This window comes from Tiliqua scincoides, chromosome 4 (genome assembly GCF_035046505.1).
Source record: "Tiliqua scincoides isolate rTilSci1 chromosome 4, rTilSci1.hap2, whole genome shotgun sequence".
Classification (NCBI taxonomy): domain Eukaryota; kingdom Metazoa; phylum Chordata; class Lepidosauria; order Squamata; family Scincidae; genus Tiliqua; species Tiliqua scincoides.
In genome coordinates, this window is record NC_089824.1 from 163,043,274 (window position 1) to 163,065,336 (window position 22,063).

A 22,063-nucleotide genomic window follows, 5' to 3' on the forward strand; every position below is an offset into this window, starting at 1 on the left:
TTGTTTCCCCAACCAAGGGTCCTGCCTGTCGCCTTTGTGCCAGCCCGTAAAGTGCCCTGTCCCTTCTATCATTTGCGGAACGTGTTCCTCCTTCCACCCCTGCCCATTTGCTGCTGCTTTCCTCAGTCTGTGCTGCTGCCTTTCTCCTATGGTTTTCCCTGCTTTTGCAAATGACTTTCCCTTCAGTATGCCTGTGATCCCTCCCACAGCAGCTGGATTTTAGGGCCTGTTGCCTGGCAATGAGCTGTGTGTTGCTTCCCCCTTCTCTGGCCTTCCTCTGCATTCCTGCCTTGCAGCTGAGCTTCCAGCCAGCCGTAACTTCTCTCAGCTATATCATTATTGCAGGCGCAGGAAACCAAGGCCTAGGCGGTTCTCTGAACTCTGCTGCCCTTCCCTTCCAGCCTGAGTCCCAATCCAGAGCCCACTCCCAACCTATGGCCTCATCCTGTTCGGCCCTCCTGCAGGGGGACCCAGCTGCCTTCGCTGCTGCCCTCAGGACTCTCATCAACAACCCGCAGTTCAGGTGAGCCTGCTGGGAGGGCCAGCTCAAAGAAACTGGAAAGCTACTTTTAAGTGAGTGTCAATAGCTTGTTGCGCTGGGAGGATCCAGGTTGTCAGGGAATGAGGAATGATCTGTGCTCTGCCCCCTTGTCAGTAGAATAAGATTCAGGACCCACCAAGGTCAGCATGAATCTGTAGGTGGGTGACTTCTTGACCCAAGTCATCAGTTTCTCCTTCAGAGCCTCCAAGTCTTCCTTGCAGGTGTGGTTTCATTCTAGCAGAGGATTCTTTAGGGTATCTAAAACAGTATGTATGTATACACAGTCATTATTTGGTATCATGTATGGTGATGTTAACTTCAAGCCCCTGCTTTGTGGACTGTGTGGGAAAATAATTCACCTAAAAAAACAGGAAACAGCAAAGGAGATACTGCCCCCCTCCAGTGTATTATTTTTCAGAAATCTTCTTTGTAGATGTTATCATGGAAGGGGGAGGAAATCAAGTCACAGGCCTGAAACACCTGACTTGGTAATACAAAACGCCTCATTAAAGCAAGGATCAGTTCTTTCTTAGCACTCATATGGACTGGCATTTTGCCTTCTTTTTTTTTAAGCATTGTAACAATAGTGGTGGTAAAACGGTGTACGCTGCACAGCCAGCAACTGGAATCATTGTTTTGTTTGAGAGAAATTGACGGTTCACACGGAAATGTGAAAAAAAGCTGCAGATCCATTTTCAGGCCTGTAAAAGTACTGGAGAAAGTCCTTATGTAATGGAAAGTGAAATGCTGAGTCAATTCTAGAACATGTACCGCTGTGGTTATCTAGTAAGTTTACATAAACTTACAAGCTTTTTGGGGTAGGAAAATCCTCCTTTATGTACTCATTTAACTCACACCAACAGTGGTAGGTAGGCTCTTCAAGTAAACCTGATGACCCTAAAATGTGTAACGGGGTAATCCACCGCTGCACTGTTCAGAATATGAAAATCATGATTCTAAGCTCATGGTTACTGTTAAACCCATTTTGAGTTCTAGCTTGCTTCCTCTAGTGCCTGCTGAGCTGATTAGGTGCACCTACTGCCATGTGCTGAATGTGTTCCTCTTTGGGCACCCTGTTGCTTCTGTTAAGTTAGATTTAGGGTACTTTGTCGTGGAGCAAGCCAATAGTCTGAATTCATTGCTTGGCAGGAGGTAAATGTATCCTTGACGCATGATGGGAGCATCTGGGGGCTACTGGGGGCTTCTCGCTGGTGACCACTGCATGTCAAAGGGAGTGCAAAAATGGCCCTTACTCTTGGGCACTTTCAAGTTAAAATGAACTCTCATATTTGTAAGAAGGAGGATAGTTGGATGACTTAGGCCCAAATCCTAACCAACTTTCCAGCACTGGCATAGCTGTGCCAATGGGACGCGTGCTGCATCCTGCAGTTGGGTGGCACTTATGGAGGCCTCTTCAAAGTAAGGGAATGTTTGTTCCCTTACCTTGGAGCTGCATTGCCCTTATGTCGGTGCTGGAAAGTGGGTTAGGATTGTGCCCTTAATGCAATAAGCTGTGAAAATGAAGAGGGAAACAGATTGTAAAAAAGGCAAAGCCAATTTGTATTGGATATGATGAACCCTCTCTACCAGTGGTAGTACCTAAGGTGCCATCAGATGGGTGTGGGTGTAATGAGGGATCAAGTGCAAGGCAGGCCCCAAGAACCTGGTACAGCTTACTGGATTGTTTTATCAATTATCAACCTAAACTAGTTATTGGCAACCTTCAGTCTCGAAAGACTATGGTATCGCACTCTGAATGGTGGTTCTGGAACAGCGTCTAGTGTGACTGAAAAGACCAATTCAGGCGTTTCTGTTTCAGCAGTGCAAACATGCTAGGGATTCCAGCACGTTCCAGGACTTGTTGTTTGGAACTTTGTCCTGCCAGGTGATGCCGAGAATGTGTCGGAGGCAGCACATGTGGAAAGCGTTCAGTTTCCTCTCCTGTTGTGAGCAAAGAGTCCATGACTCGCTGCAGTACAGAAGTGTACTCAGGATGCAAGCTCTGTAGACCTGGATCTTGGTATGTTCTGTCAGCTTCTTGTTGGACCAGACTCTCTTTGTGAGTCTGGAAAACATGGTAGCTGCTTTACCGATGCGTTTGTTTAGCTCGGTATCGAAAGAAAGCGTGTTGGAGATCGTTGAGCCAAGGTACACAAAGTCATGGACAACCTCCAGTTCATGCGCAGAGATTATAATGCAGGGAGGTGAGTCCACATCCTGAACCATGACCTGTGTTTTCTTAAGGCTGATTGTCAGTCCAAAATCTTGGCAGGCCTTGTTAAAACAATCCATGAGCTGCTGGAGATCTTTGGCAGAGTGGGTAGTGACAGCTGCATTGTTGGCAAAGAGGAAGTCACGCAGACATTTCAGCTGGACTTTGCTCTCAGTCTGGAGAGGTTGAAGAGCTTTCTGTCTGATCTGGTCCGGAGATAGATGCCTTCTGTTGCAGTTCCAAAGGCATGCTTCAGCACAACAGCGAAGAAAATCCCAAACAAGGTTGGTGCAAGAACACAGCCCTGCTTCACGCCGCTTCGGATGTCAAAGGGGTCTGATGTGGAGCCATCAAAGACAACAGTGCCCTTCATGTCCTTGTGGAAGGATCTGATGATGCTGAGGAGCCTGGGTGGACATCCAGTCTTGGGGAGAATCTTGAAGAGGCCATCCCTGCTGACCAGGTCGAAGGCCTTCGTGAGATCTATGAAGGCTATAAAGAGTGGCTGTCGTTGTTCCCTGCATTTCTCCTGCAGTTGTCTAAGGGAGAATACCATATCAGTGGTGGACCTGTTGGCTCGGAATCCACACTGTGATTCTGGATAAACGCTCTCTGCAAGTACCTGGAGCCTCTTTAGTACAACTCGGGCAAACAACTTTCCTACAACACTAAGAAGAGAGATGCCACAACCCCCTCTCTTCCCCACAACCCCCTCTCTTCCCCCTCCCCCCTGCATCCCCCGTTTGTCTCAACACTGCTTTCTCTCTCCAATTCCGATACCCACAACCTAAACTATGTTTATTTAAACACATAAATAAAGTGCTATAAGCAGTAAGTTATAGAGCCAGGGTGATGGAGTGGTTTGGGAGGTGGACCTGGAAGATCCAGGTTCAAATCCCCCCCCCCCATCCATGAAGCTTCCTGGGTTACCTTGGGCCAGTCACTTTCTCTCAGCCTCACCTACTTCACAGGGTTGTTGTGAGGACAAAAGGAGGGAGCAGCTGTGTACACCACCCTGAGCTCTTTGGAGGAAGGGCGGTATAAAAATGTGAAAAATAAATAAATAAGTTATAAGTGGAATCCTTCAAAGATTCCCCTCCAACACAGTCTGGTGTTTTCAGGCATCAGCCACAAAATCAAAAGCAAAACTTATGAGCTATAGGGGAAATTTGTTTCAAACTTCCGATTACTTCACTGAAATCTTTCTTGTCAGCATTTTTCTCAATTTGGTGCAACCAACAACGCCTTCTGGCCTTTGCTTGTTCTCCTTTTAGCCCAAGTATCAAAAGTTGTTTTTTTTTTTCTCCAAAGAACTGCCTTTCCTTTTCTATTTTAAATTAGCATTGTCCTACACAACTGCTGCTGTTGCAACCACAGAAGCAATGCAACTGGATTACAATGCTGCTGCTGTATTTTTTTGAATAAGATGTTCTCCATACAATGATACTTCCTTAACCAGGTTTCCATTCTCATAGGAAAACCTAGCATTTCAGATCAGATTTTGTTCCTGGCAGAGGTCACAACATCTCGTGTTGAATTACAGCTTACTAAAAAGGGCCTCTCAGAAATCACCACCCAGCTAGGAACAAGGTATTTGCTGGTAAATCATCTTAGTGTTTGGAAAGACAACACAAAAGTAAGGCGTATGGTATCTGTGGCCTAGTCCATGTATCTGTGCTCACTGTTCTGAGAGTGAAAAAGGGGGAGACTGAAGACACAAATAATTTCAAGCATTTTAGCTCAACTCTCTCTAAGGAGAAGTGGGGAAAGTATGTGCTTTGATCAGGAATTTGGGAGGAATTTTATCAGGTGGTACAAAGTTTCTTTTGGACCCCTTCCCAAAGGGGGAGGGGTTAAACGAGGTGGGAGGGCAGCAACGGGCAGGTGGAATAAATATAAATCAATTTGATTTGAACATTTTGTTTATGCTATAATGCAGATGAAAAAGATTTAACAATACCAGGTACAAATTACAAATTAGTAAAGGGCCCAGGTACAAATTACCCCCTTTACTCCCCTCTCCTAGGCCCGGATTTGATAGATACAGTAACAAGGGCATCTGCAAGTTATCCCAGCCAGAAATAATGGAGCAAGGCCTGGGTTTTCTGTTAAGTCATTGAGCATCCTTGTTGGCCAAGGTTGCTAGTCAATTCATTGATTGTGAAGTTCAATTTCATTTCCACTTCCAGAGATATTTTTGAAACTGATGTCCACAAATCCTTTTAGGATTAAGATCAAGAACCAGGGATATAATTAAGTTGTTTTCCCCCACACAGTGGCCAAGTCCAGCACAGAGTTAAGCACTTATGTCTATCGGTGGCAGCTTCGCTAATTAACTCCGCTGGGCTGAACTAGATTCTGTGGCAGGGTGCTTCTTAATAGCTGTAAAGCAGAGGCACGGAGTGATTTCAAGAGGAGAAGTGATGGATGAGAGATGAGTACTGAACCCACTTGCTCCTATCCTTCCAGGCTAATTTCAATTTCTGGTGTTTGGGATAGTGCCAGCCCAGAAGGCTGAGCCAACCCCTCAACCCTCACTGCCTGTGGCAATGGTAACTCAGTGCAGTCATAGGGGGTGGGTGGGGGTCCAGTGCAGGGCTTTACCCTACTCTAGAGTCCCAAGCAAACTGTTGCTGGCACTGCCCATCTGGGAGAAAAGTGGTTGTGACAGAAACGCAATTGACTTTTCCACTTTGCTTCTGCTTCCCTGTGATTGTACAACTGTTTAGAGGCAACCTGCATTCTGCTTCCAAATGTCTAGTTTGGCCCATAGTGAATTAGCTTTTAGGACAGCTGAACTCAGCATCTGGAGAACGGGAAGAGTCACTGATAGCTATAAATAAGATCCCGTTGCCTCTCTTTTCACAGTGATGTGACATTCCTGGTTGGCAGAGGACAGCAGAAAGTCTTTGCTCATCGTTGCCTCCTCTCCTCCCGCTGCCAGACATTCCATGCAATGCTGAGCCAGCCCCAGGAGATGCAAGCCCCGCTCATCCTAAGCCATGTGCAGCCAGAGGTGTTCCTTGCCGTCATTGAGTACCTGTACACTAACAGTGTCACCCTCAACAGCTTTAGTGTAAGTATGTCTTGTGTTAGGAAGGGACTGGGCTTCCAGGAACATGTGCAAATGGAGGATGGGCTAAAGAAACTCTCATTACATTGCTTATGGGAATGATAATTCAACCTTGCTAAACCAACATTGTTGATGTGTTCAACAATCTTACAGCCCATCACATATTTTTGGTGTCAGAAAAAATGTACCTTTTTCTCTAAGCTTGTCCATTGAATGAGTAGCTTTTACTTCTGCTGCTTGCGGATTTGATAATTTTATAACACAATCTTATGCATGTTTATTCAAAAGTGAGTCCCATTGAAGGGCTGTCAAACATAAGGCCCGTGGGCCATATATGGCCCCTGGAAGCTTTTTATCTAGCTCTTGTGATTATTGGGTTCTCCAAGCACCACCATCGACTACTCTCAGCTGCTAAGCTGCAAAATGACACTTCAGCCAAAGTGGCACTACTGAAAGGGCAGTCTGCATGATCATTGGGCTCTCCCATATCTTGAAATTATGACCAAGTTTTGCTTGCATATTTTCCCTTCTGTCCTTTGCAGCTAATTAGTTCCTAGGAGAGAACAAAGTGCTTGTTTCTGGTCATCACCTGCTTAATGACATAACTTCTGGTCCTCAGCAGGTGCCATGAATGCTATTTGGTCTGCTACAAGAAAAGAGTTTAACATCCTTGTCCCACTGCGTTCAATGGGGCTTGCTGCCAGGGAAGTGTGAATATGATTGCAGACTTATGTAGTATTTTTAATGTTCTGTTTATTTTGCTGTTATTATATCTTTCGTATACTGTATCTGTATTGTTGAGAGTGGTATGGATATTTTTCCTGTAGGAAGGCAATCACATGGATAATTCACGGTTGTTGTTGTTGTTGTTGTTATTATTATTATTATTATTATTATTATTATTATTATTATTATTATTATTATTATTATTATTAACAGTATTTATATACCGTTTTTCAACAAAAAAGTTCACAAAGTATATATTGGTAGTATAGTAGCAGTGGTAGTACATAGGAAGCTGCCATACACTGAGTTAGATTGGTTCTGCTAAGTCAGTATTGTCCACCATGGCGGCATCTTCCAGAGTTTCAGATAAGAATCTTGTCTTGAAGCTTGTTTGGAGCTCCCAGGGACTGAATTTGAGACTTTCTGCATGTGAAGGGTTTGCTCTGCCCCTGAACTATAGCCCCTTCTCAAATTTTACTAGCCTGTCATCCTGAATTTATCTAAGGGCGCAATCCTAACCCCTTATGTCAGTGCTTTCCAGCACTGGCATAGCAGTACCAATGGGACATGTGTTGCATCCTGCAGTTGGGTGTCACTCACAGAGGCCTCCTCAAAGTAAGGGAATGTTTGTTCCCTTACCTCAGAGTTGCATTGCCTTTATGTCAGTACTGGAAAGTGCTGGAAAGCACTGACATAAGGGGTTAGGATTGCGCCCTAAATCTCATAGGGCAGGCCTATGAACTGGACATAACAAATTTGCCAGGAAGACATCGTCATTCACCCTGGGTGTGAGGCTAATCACAAAGGCTAACCACAAAAAGAACAGCTCTTTACTTCTAGCCTTGTATATAATAAGGAAATTCAAATTCCCCTGGGGGCTGGGGATAAGAATAGGCCCTCAGTTTGGTTGTACTTGTTGTAAGAGGCGACTAAGCCACCGGATAGATGGGACTTGATAGCTTGGGAAGGCAGCACATCTGAGAGAAGGAAAACTCTGATCCCAAACCTCCACTGCCTTGTGGCTACATCCAGTTATGGAAAAGGCTTCAGGAGTCAACCTTGAGGCAAAATCCGGAGCCGGAGTCCCTGAGGCAGTTCATGGCTGAACACAGTCACATTCTGGCAACTCCTGCGACGCCGCTGGAACCAACTGTATTGGCCTCTGCCTTTCCATTGGAAAATTTCAGCAACGTGGAGAGGGGGGATTTTCTGCATGGGAAACATTCTATCCTCCATATCTACTTTACCCAGGCTTCGCGCTCTGGAGAGGACACTCTGTTCCAGAACCACCATTCAGAGCGCGATACCATAGTCTTCCGAGACTGAAGGATGCCAACATGTATATAATGCAGCTGCTCCTGCTTGGCTGAATGTGCCATGATTGCATGATAAGGAAAACAGTAGCTGTTTCCAAAAGCCTGGTATCTTCTTAGATTGAATTTGGTCCATCTCCCCCTTAGCTCTGTTCTTCATGTTTAAAGCAGCACTTCTCTACAGAGCCAGTGCCTTGAGATCTGATTCACATTGGGAGATCTCACTGCAATAGAACTAAAGTTGAAGGGAGGAAGGGAGGGAAAGAAGCTGGGTGCTGTGTAAGAATACTGGCTTAAGTAAGCACCTTTTGCAGGTTCCAGATAATGTGTGCTGCTTTGCTTTTTGTTAATTTAAAACTGTTGGCTGCAGTCCTGAAATCATGGAGAGATGCACAGACATGAGTCAAAAAAGGCAATGGAATTACTAGCCAGTCAGTGGTTTCAAGATCATGCTTGGTACTTGACTTTGGAGAAGCAGCTAAAATGGAGACCCTTTTTACTCCAGGAAGGCGGACAGTCTTTCTGATGTAGAGAGCTAGAATGTGTGATGCTGTTCAGCATGTCAGATTCCTGGCACACTTTCTGTTGATGTGTCCTTTTCCTATTTTATGAATACCGATTATCTTGTTTATACTGTGCCCCCTTTCTCCTACCCCACATTAGCAGCTAAATCCATGGGCAAAGCCAGCATTTCTAGCCACTGATGTTCTTTTTGAGATGCAGGGTAATCCCTTTTTGGATGAAACTAATTCTTGAGCTCTGTATCAGACTGGCTTGAGCTTGGTTTGGGGGTGGAAACTTGCCTAAGGCCATAGCCAGGGTGATCAGTTACAATGGAGGACAAAGTTCCTGTACCTTTAAACAGTGTATAGAAGAAGGGATTTTGGCAAGTTTGCCTTTTTCAACCCTTCCATGTTGAGCTGCACCTACCAAAATACCCTTTTCTAAATACTAGTTAAAGGTATAGGCACTTTGTCCTCCATTGTATCTGATTATCCTGGCCACAGCCCTATCTACAAGACCTGAGAGTAAATCCCACTCAACTCAATAGGACTTGCTTCATAGAAGACATGCATAGGATTGTGCTAATAGTTGTTTTGGTTGATGGCTTATGCCAGGGGAAGGACAGAGCAAATGTGACCCTGTTAATTCTCCTGGACTTCTCAGTGGCTTTTGATACTATCATAGACCAATCCTAACCAGTGCTGGTACAGCAGGGACACATGGCCCACACTGTATCCTCCGATGGCTAGGAGTAGGCTGGAGGCCTCCTTGGGGAAAGGAGACATTTTTCCTCTTAGAAATGATCAGAGCCCCAGCCTGTACAATGGGGCTATTTGGATCTGTATCAGCGAAATCACTAGTGCAAGTCCGAGAAGCTCTGTGTCAGGCTTTCAGGCCCGGGAGAGGGAATAGGATACAGCATGCACTGCTGCCACCGATCCCACCCGTCCCAGGCTTAATCCACCCCTTCCCACCCTCTCCTTGTCCCATTAACATCCCTCCCCCCATTCTGCCCTTCTCCCACCCCTGCACCACCTGGTGGAAGCTTACCAGCTCCATCAGGCACTCCTTTTGGATCCAGCACTGGCAGGACAGCGCAGGCCTTCCTGCCAGTGCTGCTTACTCTCCAGGTGCAACAAATGTGCTTTCCAGTACGTTTGCTACACCCTAGGCCGGTGCAGCAGATTGCACTGTGAGTCATGGTATCCTTCTGGGCAGACATTGTGGGTTAGAGAGTTAGGCCCAAATCCTAACCAACTTTCCAGCACTGGCATAGCAGTGCCAGTGGAACCTGTGCTGCATCCTGCAGTTGGGGGGCACTCACAGAGTCCTCCTCAAACTAAGGGAATGCCTGTTCCCTTACTTCGCAGCTGCATTGCCCTTATGCCTGTGCTGGAAAGTGGGTTAGGATTGTGCCCTTAGAGGTGCAACTTTGTGATGGTTCTGCTCTGATTTGCAGAATAGGTTCCAGGAGATGTAGCTCAGCAACTGTTTTCCATGGACATTGTTCCAGTGGGTTCCTCAAGGTTCAGTATTGTCCCCCATACTATTTAACACCTCCCCCAAACCACTGGGTGAAGTTGTCTACATGTATGGTGTCATCATGATGATAGCCAGCTCTGTTTTTCCCTTTTATCACATCCTGTTGTATAGTGAACTCCACGAACCAGTGCTTGAGATCAGTGATGGACTGTAGGAGGTTGACTAAATTTAGATTACATGCAGACATATGTAGTTTGAGACATGAGCTTGCTGTGGTTCCCATTTTTATGTACACTTTGAGAATATTCCTGCTGAAGGGTAGTATACAAGTATTGTAAATAAAGATCACAGGAAAAAAGGGCAAATCAAGCTCCCAAGATTTGGAATAATTTCCATGTTCAACAGCTGCGACTTGGATCTTAAATGCGTTTGTGGTTTTTTGCAGCATCTTAGTTCCGTGACTCAGTGGCTCTTTCAGGAACTGACTCTAGAGAAGAATGCAATCAGTGTTCCCAGTAAGGTGTGTGGCTGCACACCTCTCAGCCAAGCTCCATGCAGCATGGGGCTCGGCAACCCAAAATTTTGGCAAAGATGTGATGATGTCATCACTGAATGTCCCGAGCCAGTGTTGTGACGAGTCATGACTCTGCCCAGCCACAGACCACACTGGTGCAGACCCCTTACGGGCCACAGCAAGCACAATACTATATATGTACAGTACATTTAGAAGTAATCCCTACTATGTTCAGTGGGACTTACACCCAGGTAAGTGTGTATAGGTTTGCAACCCTAGCTGAATTTCAACATCGTCACTGTCAAAGGGCGCAATCCATTTGCGTCAAAGGGTGCAAATTCCTTCCCCATGAATGATTCTAGGCTCAGTTCATACCCACCAACATCTTTCTGATTAAAAACAGATAATGCTTGTTTTAGGTAAGAATGTACAGGTAGATCAGGAAATATTTAGGAATATTAATTTATCACCTGAAAACACCTATTTGGATATTTAAGTAGCAACAATATCTCCATTTTTCATTTCTTATTAGATACCAGATAATATACAGATCAACATTTTCAAAATTCATTCACAGAGTAGTTGGTTCTAGTATCACAGCAAGAAAGCCAAGATGCTATCAGCCAAATTGCAGGGTGCAGTGTGAGTTTATTCTGTACACACCAGCAGCAACTTGATTGAGCTGGTTTAGGCAAATAAGTTGCTCTCCTCCTGCAGTTGGCATCAGATATATCTGATGATCTTTGTTCTCTTTTCCCTCTCACAGCCCAGATTTGTGTTGCATCATTTCTTAGGACTTTCAGTAATGAAGGCAAGAATAGCCAAACCCATCAGCAAGAGAGGGACTGGGTGACTTATGTAGCGGGAGGAAGATTGCACACTTTCCCTCCTTCCTTACCTTCTGAAACTGTCTATGAACAGTCCAAGCTGGAGTGTGGAATGGAAAAGTCCAAGCTGGTGATCCTGCCACTGCTTCCTGCATGGGCAGCTGGGCTTCAGGGTTTAATGTATTTAAATCAGAAGGTTAGGGATGAAGCTAAATGTGCAGACAACAGCAGCTGCCACTTCTGCAAATGGTCCCACTTGTCACATTACTACCATTCTCAATAAGCAATAGTACGTTGTAGTGGTATTGCAGAACTTGCAATGATGATGCTGATGCTGATGCTGATGATGGTGATAAGAAATTAGGGAAAAATTGAGACCTAAAAATGGCCAGGAACGACAAGCTATTATGCACCATCACTTCTCACACAAATGCTCTTTTACCAACCAGAATCATGTTTGGAAAATGAAGGGAGTGTGTTAGCAAGCATGCTTCTTGTTGAAGTCTGCTTGGTTTAGTGGAGGAGCTGAAGAGAATATTGCCTGTGAAAGTATGAACCTGCAATGACCCCCTTAAAAACATTCTGGACCTACTGCTGCCTAGAAGAGGTTTTTCCTTTTTTCTGGGAAGCTGTAGAGAAATCCAGGCTATCCTGAAGAAATTAATTTGGACAATTTATATTCCTGTTATTACTTTGTGCTGATTGTGAGAAAGGCAGTGTAAATACTGGGAAGAGGGAAAAGGAATGGATGTGACTACAATTCTTTTTTTGTCTCCAGTTCTGACATATCCAAGGTTGAGCTCTTTTTGTGTCAACAATGGGTAATGGTGTCACTTACATAAGTCAATGTGTGCTAGGCATTAATTAATATATATTTACATTCATAATCTACTTTTCCTCCATTGGTTGGTGATGTAGCTTACAATCAAAATGAAACAATCCAAAACAATATAAAAACATATAAAAACTTCCCATAGTGTTGAAGGGGAAAAGACTGGGAAGACCAAGTAAGAGGGACTCAACTTTGTGCCAGTACAGCACAGAGTAGCAACTACTGAACCCTGGCCCAGACCTTTCAGCAAACCTTCTTTTGTTTGTTTTCCACGTAGGCCCTAGAGGTCCTGACCTCATCCATGGAATATGGGCTGGATGACCTCAGAAAGGTAAGGACCAGGCCTTGTGTCTCAAGTTGATTCTCCATTGGCTTCTGTGTAGGTACTGTAGCTATTGATGCCTGTACAGTATATTGCATGGAGAGGAGGAGATTGAGTTCTCATGGAGGCAGGGTCTATTAACAGTTCTTTAGCTGTGATGGCTAGCTGTGAAGTAATCTTAAGAGTCAGAGCCACTATATCTGAGTACCAGTTGCTGGTGGAGGATAAGAGCAGGAGAAGGTGCTGCCTTCATGTCCTGCTTCTGAGCTTCCCAGAGGTACATGGCAGGTTACTGCGAGAAATAGATGCTGGACTGGATGGTCCTTTGGTGGGCTGATCCAGCAAATAGCTTTTCAGAGCTCATTTATTCAGCTGCTGCAGTTTAGTGAGCAGAAATGGTGGCGTCAAAGACTTTAAATGGAGCCTGGATGATGTATAGTATTTCCCACTGGCTAGTACCTGCCAGCTACTTACAGAAAATCAGGAAGCATCTATTGTTGTTGCATTAGTAGTCATTTCATTTTTATGGGTGGAAAAGAAGCTACCTCTCTCAGTTCTTTTTCCACTGATTTCAAAGAGCCCAGGGGAATTGCAAAGGGGATGAAAGTAGGGAATTCCTATGGGATAAGAGCAAGAAATGGCTTTGCATTTGGAAACTGAAAGCTAGCGATGTTCTTAAACTGACAGGAGACTTGGAACCATCATCAGCCAACACATTCTGGGAACATTTAGGTTCAGAGCAGTTTTACTAAAGATGCACCACCCCTGGTATGACTTGGGGCCTTGGCCTAGAGCAGTGGTTCCCAAACTTTCTTTGACTGGCGGCTCCTATGACTTACTGGGCCATTGGCCACAGCTCCCCATTAGGGCTACAATTCTATACATTGTATAGGGTGGCAGGTTTTTCATTAGGATTCCATGGCTCCCCTGGCTGGTTTCTGTGGCTCCCCTGGTTGGTTTCCATAGCTCACAGTTTGGGAACCACTGGCCTACAGCAGAGTTTCTCAAACTGTGGGTCAAACCTGATTGTTGATGGGTTGCGAAGCTTTAGCTGAGAAGCTGATTGCTGAGTAGGCAAATGCATGGAGCCCTATAGAAAGTGATACTGAGCTATACTGCATGTTTACACATGAGTTCTACTCATGAGTAGAACTTGCCTTAGTCCATTAGAAAGGGCAGGCTGAGAAGAGTTCAACGACACTGGAATGGTGCCGATCCAATGAACGCAGCCCTCCAAAAACACCCAAGAAGGAAATCCTACCCTCCAAGCTGATGAATGTATTGAGCCCTATGGAAAGTGAAACTAAGCAAAACAGTCATGTTTACTTGCGAGTAAGAAAACATGCCTTTGTTTGTGGTTAGGTCAGGCAAAGAGGAATGGAAGGCCATCAGAATGGTCCTGATCTGATGAAAGTGGAGCTCAACAAATGCTCCAGAAGGAAGCCCTCCCATAAAAAGAATAAAACAGAGACTTGAGCTGATACGGTGAATTTTTTCTTTCTTTTTTAGACTTGTAAAGCTAGGTGAGTCCTCACAGTGATATGGTTCAAATATAAGAACTTAAATTGACCTGAGCACTGGATAGGGCTGAAAATCTTACTGATTTTTTTTGTCAGAGGGGTATTATTGCAGGCAGGCTACAGAGAAAATTCACTTGGTGGAACAGAGCTGGCTTCTCCTTATTTGATTGTTTTACTTTAACTTAATCATTTATTTTAAATGGCATGGCTACTGCTGCATCCTGTATATCCTGTTCAGCTACTGGAGGTCTCCTTGGAGTAAGGGGACATTTGTCCCCTTGCTCCAGAGAAAGCCCCAGCAGCCACTATGGGTCAACTCAGACCTGCAACACCAAAACTGCTGGTGCAAGTCTGCATAGACCCAGGAAGACACATCAGGCCTGGGAAAGAGGTTGGAATTTGGCATGCATTGCCCTTGATCCCACTGCCCTCCCAGGTCTGATCTGCTCTCTTACCCTCACACTCACTGTCCTGTTAACATTATTCCTTCTGTTGGCTCTGTTTGGGTTTTTTTTTTTTTTTAGTACATATATCCCAAGGGAGATGCATGTTCTTTTCAGGTCTGTATCAGCATGGGACTATCCAGAATTCATCCTTGTCCTTCCCAGAGAAAACAATGCAGCAAAGACTCGTAAAACTATGAGAAAATAAACAGAACTGGGGTCTGGGGGAGAATTTATGAGTGAACTGGTTAAAATTTTCAGGCTAGGAAGACTTTCTAAGGAACTGCTAGGGGAGAAAGTAAACAAGACAAGTGAGAGCTGACTAGTAGAAATTTCCCCAGCTGCTCTCAGAAAACTTGAAAGCATGGAGCACTGTGTTCACAGGGGAATTTAATGACCTGTCATCTCTCTGCTGGGTCAGTGATCCAAGAATAGGCCTGGTGTGATCACCAGGAGTTCCCTTTCTCCTGCAAGTGAAGATCTGAAGATATGGAACTTGGGGAGGAAATTCTAACCAGTATTCTGGTGACTGCATATATACAGCGAAGGGTGTGGAAGTGAAAGGGAATTAATGTCATTGTCTCACTCATCAGGGAAGAAATATTGGTTCTGCTTTGTGGGGAATTCAAAGAGATTAAATGGAAGAGAGAGAAGTTTTAGAAAATGAGCAAGGATAGGTAGTCATGGATTTGATTGAGGTTTTCTCACAGTATGTGAGGTTGCCATGTAAATACAAAGAAAGGGGAGAAGTGGAGGAGAGAGAGGCTTTTAGGAACTTAATAATAATAATACTTATTATTGAATGATAAGTTTATTTAATTATTTTTAATTTTACATTATTTTTAAAAGTACTTTTAAATATTATTATTTAATAATAGCTAATAATTACAGATTGAAAGACAAAAGGGTTTAATAAAGGTCACCTGAGGAATTTGTAATAATATAGTCATCACTTCATTCGGAGTTCCTTGAACTGGCTGGGGACTTGAATCTTTGAAACAGCATAACAGATAATGCTCTCTGCATTTCTGTGGTGGTTTCTCTGTACTTTTTCAGGTGATGTTTATGATAACCCATTTGGGTTCCCCAGATAAGGCTGGCAGGTTAGGATTCACTACAGTTCACCAGTGATTGCATAAATCAGCCCTTCTATCATCCCAACTGGCCACTTGTAATACACATAACAGATTTTGAACTTCTTTCCAATTTGAGATATCTGCATTTCCAGCCATTGAAGTGACTGTCCATTGTTTGCCTCCAGAGCTATGTATGTAAGGCATGGCATATTTGCACAGGGAAGGGAGGGGAAAGAGTTTCCTGAATTCCTCTGTTTTTGTTCTTATTCTACACAGGTTCAAGGCTTTCCTAAATTAATCCATGTGCAATGCAGATTCTTATTTAAAGACACTGGCAGGACAATATAGGATTACTAAAGTGTTACTGATCAGGAATAAACGGATTCCTCTTGACTCTCAGTTTACAAAAAATGGATGGTGTATTGGCAACAGCTGGGCCTGCCAGTTCTGTCCCAGAAGTGTTTGGAGGGAAATGTCATGCAAGGTAGGGACTCATTGCAGGAAAGGAAAAGAAAATCAGGTACTTCAATTGTTCTTTACACGGCAGTCAAGATTCCTTGCTCCCTAAATTACATTGTAAAATCACCCATGAGCTTTCCTTCAGCCACTGTTGCCGTGTCCATCTCAGCAAGGGAAACCCAAGCAGAGCTGTAACACCTGTTATTAGGTCTTACAGTACTTCAGATTAGGTCATTTAAAGGGAAACAGCAGCCACTGGTGATTTAATTCCATTTGTCCATCCATCCATTATTGGCATGGTGGTTTAATTGTAGATGTGCATACCAATATGACTTGTACCACTGAGATCTGGGCAGATGAGGGAGGGATCTGCAAAGGAGTGCATCTCAGTTGTGATTGGCAGAATTCTTGGTGCAGCGACAGCCTAGACTCAATGGGCAGGGAGGAGCCAATGTTTTAGTTTTCAGTGTCTGAATTTTCAGGTGGAAATTTGGGATAGGGTAAGGATTCTGTTGGCATACTGCCTACTCTGCTGCCCAACAGTCTCCCTGCCTGAGCTCTCAGAAGTCATCTTGGATATGGTGAAGACTCTTGAGACTTTTGGTCCTGGAAGTCTTCAGCATTACAGAATACAGCTCTACAAGGCCCTTATAGCTTGACAATCAGGGCACTAAGAGATGGTCTCTTTCAGTGCACTACTGCTTTTATTGGTTGGGCTGATATGAGCTTGACCTGTATTTTTTTAAAAAGGTTTGCCTGCCACAGTGAGAATACCACATGGCTTTACTCCTTGCTCCCACCTGCCGCTGACATTGACATAATAACAATAGATGCTTCTTTGGCTGCAAAACCTTCAATCCCTTGCCTTCTGCCACCTGTCCCTGTATCTAACCAGTTACTCACTTTGTTTCCAAACCTATTCTTGGAACCCCATGTATAAAATCCACAAGTGTTTCTTGCAGCTAGTGTAGGAGGAGAAATGGGGGCACTGAGCAATATGAATGCTATTTACACAGCACCTTCAGGGAGCAAATGGAGGTCACCTGACTTTTACTCAGTCCCTTCCAGTACAGAGTATGAGTGGCTTGGCCCACCTGAATAGGTAACCTACATGGTCCACTTGTTCCCTAGAACTATTCATGCTCTGCCTCTTTTTACAATCTAGGCAATTTTTCTCTCCCGCTTGCCATATACTAGAGGCATGTCAAGACCTGCTCTGTACTTCTTGTTCCACCCTGCCACTATCGGGGAAGGTGAGATCCTTAAAGGCCACCCAGGTGGGGACGTGCTGCTCTGTTAAGCTGAGGGGGTCATAATACTTCACTGGGCATTACAAATGCACAGCAGGAGGGAGCCTTGGATCACGTGGCATAGGGAAATCAGCCACTCTGCCACAGTCCTCACCTAGGCAGTTCTTTGTTGTAGAGACACTTCGCAACAAGTCTCAAAATGACATTTCAGGGAAACATTTGCTTCACTTTCTGGAAGGTAAACTCTCAAATAGTGAAAGCCAGCAACAACTATAGATAACTGTTTGAAGATGTTTGCCCTGTAAACATACCTCTGTATGTTGTTGCCCCCAAGGGCCAAAGGCATCCAGGGTCTCCCAGGCAATTGGGACTGCATTTTGCACAGTTTATGCACCTGAACTCCACCTCCTGACAAAGTTGTCCTCCTGACAAAACCACCAAACACTCCCCTGACTCCTTCTTGCCCACACCTCTCCACAAATAGGAAAGAAACTGAAGTCCTGGTTCCCAAGCCCTTTGTACAAGCAATGGTGCTTCCTTCCTAGAGAACCAATGATTCCAATATGCAAAATATCACGTTTTGTTGGCAGAGCCAGGGTTCTGTATCACTTCTAAATAATTCACAGGATCAGAGTCTTTGCTCCCAAAGGTTACCAGGCCAAGTGCCCCAGAGTCAGGTGCTTTTTACAGAGTGCCTAGGATTGGAAGTGATTCCTCAAACTAGAAATGATGTAATCCATGATAAGAATTCCCTGTTTTTTGTTTTAACAGCAGTGCCTGTTTAGGGGAGGGGGGAAGTGGACCTCAGTCTGGGGCTGCTGCATTGTGTGAAGGAGGTTTAACCTTTACTCCTCTGCTATTTTCAACACACACCCCCATCTGCTACTTGCTTCATGTGGGGAAAACATGCTGGCAGCAGAACTAGGGGGGAGGGAGACACAGGCAGCAGCTGATTCCTGCTTCAAAGCCCAGACTGAAATGCAAAACTGTCCTCACTTAGGCAGGGATACAGCTGATTGTCCTGAATCAAAGATGATCCGGGTGGAAGGAACAGAGATCCCATTAATCTATCCAGCCCAGAGTTGGAGCAAATCTTTGTTATGCCTTTTCCCAAGAACAACATTTGAAAATACAACCCCTTTACATAGGCCCCATGAATCCGAGCTGCTCATTGTCTGGGGGTCAGCAGCTGCAGGGAGAGTTGGCTGGGGCCCGTGTGCTCTGTGATGGTTTCCTGACAGCATCCTCCTCCACTCCCAGGCCTTTGCTTTTAGTAGAATAACTTCCCATTCCAGAGCTAGAATAGAATGGCGGTGGCGGTAGAAGAACACAGACTGCTATTCCCAGAAGGCATGTGGGGTTATCCGAACGCTATTTTTAGGAAATATAATCGCCATAACCAGCCTGCAGATATAAAAGCTAAATAAACAAAGCTACATTCCTAGGCTACTATGGTAAACCCATTAGAATCCTTGCAATTGATCCACTGAGGATGTAACAGCCAACTGCAGATCAGTTTCCTTGCATTCCCTACAGAAGTTCACATGCTGAGCTCTGGTGCTTGTTATTTCAACCTTTGCAAGTAATCAGTGTTCCCAGTGCTTGGAATGCATTCAGGAAATATAACCCTTGAGTGCCCTTACCATGAGAAAGGTGGGGTATAAATTCATTAAATCAATAAAGCAAAATGGAAAGGTTAATAAAAAGGAATTTTTTCCCCAAAACCAGTATATTAGGGATCTTTTGTTTTTGGTCAATAATCATTTTTTCTTACACTTTGGGTGTTAATTGACTTGTAGCACAATCCTATGTATGTCTACTCAGGCTTTCTTCTGAGTAGGATTGCAGCCTTAGCAAGGTTAGAAAGATTGTATTATTATGAATTACTGCTGTTGTAAATTTTAACTGTACTTCTTACTTTACAAATTCAACATTACAAAGAATTGTCAAGGAGCATTTCATGATTTCCTTTTTCCATGCATGCATGTATCTGTCTGCTTTCATAGAGTAGACTCTATGAAAGTTTATGCTTTGATTCATTATTTAGTGCCCCAGGACTCTCTGTAGATTTGCTGTAAACAGATGTTGTGGATAGACATGGCATGATAATCCAATTGCATTTTGTCATCTCATGATTTAAAAAAGAACATAAAGTGAGCTTTGCTAGACTGAACCAAAGGTCCATGTAGATTCTAGTCCAACGATCTGTTGTTAACGATCGGTTGCCAGTTGGACTTTATGGGGAACTTACGAAGAGAGAATAAACGCAACACTTGTTGTTTGCTCCCTGCACCTGGTATTCAGATGAGATTTCCTGTCCATTTACTATTGTAGATGACAGGTGGCTGTTACTGAGGCAGCATGGCAGCCACCCCAAAAAAACTATTTCTCTGTGGTCCAGGTTCCCAGTGTCTAAATTAAGAATGGAAGCTTCTGTCACATAGGTCACTCTTAGTATGTCTCTGCTTTGCAAACCAGTGCCTCCCTATCTTTTAGGTCAAGGATGTTTGCTGTGGGATGAAAGGTGATAAGAGGGATCCAGGTAGATACTGGGGTGGCATTGAACTGGACCACTAGGAAGTTTTTGTTGTTGTTTTCAAATGGCTGCTACATCATCACCCTGGTGACAAATGAGTTGCTAATAGATCACACATTCTCAGACTTCTCCCAAAAGAAAAGATGGAGCCAGCTCAAAAGACAGCCAGGAAGACAGCCAGGAAGAGGGCACATGAGATGAACATTAGCCAAAACATGCTGCTCTTGCACTCGTTATGGGAAAGGAATGTGGGCATGATGGGGCAAAAGCAGAACTGGCAGCAGAAGAGGCGGTCAGGACAAAGTCCCAGCTCAGAACACCACCTGATGGGAAAGGGCTGCTCTTGAGGGGCTGGAAAAGGGCAGCTAGAGTTGGCTGGCTTCATCCCAACTCCTTCTCTGGAAGCTGGCTGAGCCCCAACCCTTTTCCAGAGGTGGGAAAGGAAGGTGAGATCATCCTGGCTCAGCTGCCATGTGCCAGGGCAGGCAATCCCCTGACTGCATTCCTGACTGCTGAGTCTAGTGTGACTTCAGCACTTCACTGCTCTCTTTGGAGAGTATTTCTCAGCTCTCTGAAGTTGTACAACGTGATTGTCAACCCAAACATTACAGCACTACTAATTACATCAGCCTACCTTGTCCTCTGAGAGTGTTTCACACCTGTGATTCCCATGTGCCATGTTGAGGTCAACTAGGAGATCATTACCGCTTTATGAATGCCAAACCGCTTCTTCTTTTCTTTTTTTTTCTTCAAAAGGACATTAGTCAAGGATCAGGCTCACTAGGAGACAAAATGAGAAATAATCCTAAGGGCATAAATTAATGTCTAGGCATCAGCTTTCCTGAGGGCTGCCGGAGAGACAATACGTTGTTCATGTTACCTCAAGGCTACAATCCTATGAACATTTACGGGGAGTAAATCCTACTGAACACAGGGAAACTAACTTCTGAGTAAGCATCTTTCCCAAGGGCTACCTGAGAGGCAATATGCAACTCATGTTCCATTAAGGCTACAATTCTTGCCTAGGAGTCATTACTATTGAATGCACTGGGACTTGCTTCTGAGTAAACCTGTATAGGTTAGTTAACAGCCCAGTCTTATCTAACTCAACCACTGCTTCCGTGCCACTGGAGCGTGGGCTGAATCCTGTGGGGAAGGCAATCCTGGAGGTTCCCTTCACATAAGGGAACATTTGTAAGCCTCAAATGCAGAGACTTTGCTGGTGCAAGTCCAAGTGGACCTGGGAAGATGGATCAAGGACAGGAAGGGGGTTAGGATAATGGGGGCACTGCAGCTGCTGATACTGCCCCCTTCCCAGCCTTGAAACACCCTTCTCCCTATCCCTATCTCTGGAATGCTAGAGGAGGCAACAGTGAAAACGCTAGCAGGAAGTGGACAGCAGAGGAAGCAGACAGACAGAGAGAACACTGGACTCTGTTTCCTGTTAGCATTTTCACTGTTGCCCCATCTAATGTTCCTCTAACCCAGGGGTGGCCAAACTTGCTTACCATAAGAGCCACATTTGATAAACTTCAGATGTTTGAGAGCCACAATATTAAGAAGCATTTTATTCTTGAATGTATTTAAGAATTTAACATTAAACGTTTAATCCAGTGGACTCGCAGTTTATACCTGATAACTAATGAAAATTTCCTATTTACCATTTACATATTAATTGTGATACAAAAAGGAGCTCAGCCAACATATTTCCAAGAGCCACACATTATATGTCAAAGAGCCTCATGGGGCTCGTGAGCCGTGGCTTGGCCACCCATGCTCTAGCAGCTAGAGGTTTTTGCTGTCTGCTTTCTTTTCCAAAGAGTTCCACAGCAAAAGGAAGAAAAAGCTTCCTTTTGCAAAGGGTTTGCAAAAGAAGAGAGATGAGTCATGTGCACGATGGAAAAGTGGAATTTGAGAATCGTGGATAAGTGAAGCTGTGAATATGGGATCGGTGGATACAGAGGGACTTCTGTAACACAGGCCTACAAAATTGAGCATCAGAAATGTTTTTCCCAAACTTTATGGTGGTTTGATATGAATTTGGGGTGCCGATTCCAAAAATGGCATCCGTTTTGCCCTATCACGTCTAGTTTTGGAGACACAGCATAGCCTCTTTAGTGAATGGTTCAAGCAGCTTCCTCATGAGGAAGCCATGGTGTAGGCTATGTAGCCATGGTGTAGCCACTAAAGAGGCTATGCCGTGTCTCCTAAACTAGACGTGATAGGGCAAAATGGATGCCATTTTTGGAATCAGCACCCCAAATATACCCAGGAATTGGTGTAATGTTTACGGAAGCAAAATGTGTGTTGGCCTGTGTAATTGGCAAAAGAATACAATTCTCTAACAAAAAAATGTAGAGGGTTTGTTGTTATTGTTGATGCATTGTCCAGATGGGGTAAAGGCTATGGTACAGGGGAAGGAGCATGACAAGC

At 44.4% G+C, this 22,063-nt stretch overlaps 1 protein-coding gene across 1 annotated transcript in view; it reads left to right on the forward strand.

Annotated features, from left to right (window-relative positions):
* Window positions 1-345: 345 nt before the first annotated feature.
* BTBD19 (BTB domain containing 19) overlaps window positions 346-22,063 on the forward strand; it is a 52,745-nt gene continuing 31,027 nt past the window's right edge. The window contains exons 1-3 of the mRNA XM_066626445.1: window positions 346-523; window positions 5,622-5,829; window positions 12,302-12,355. Of these exons, the coding sequence (XP_066482542.1) occupies window positions 435-523; window positions 5,622-5,829; window positions 12,302-12,355 (351 nt within the window). The 5' untranslated portion in view covers window positions 346-434. The remainder of the gene's footprint in view (window positions 524-5,621; window positions 5,830-12,301; window positions 12,356-22,063) is intronic.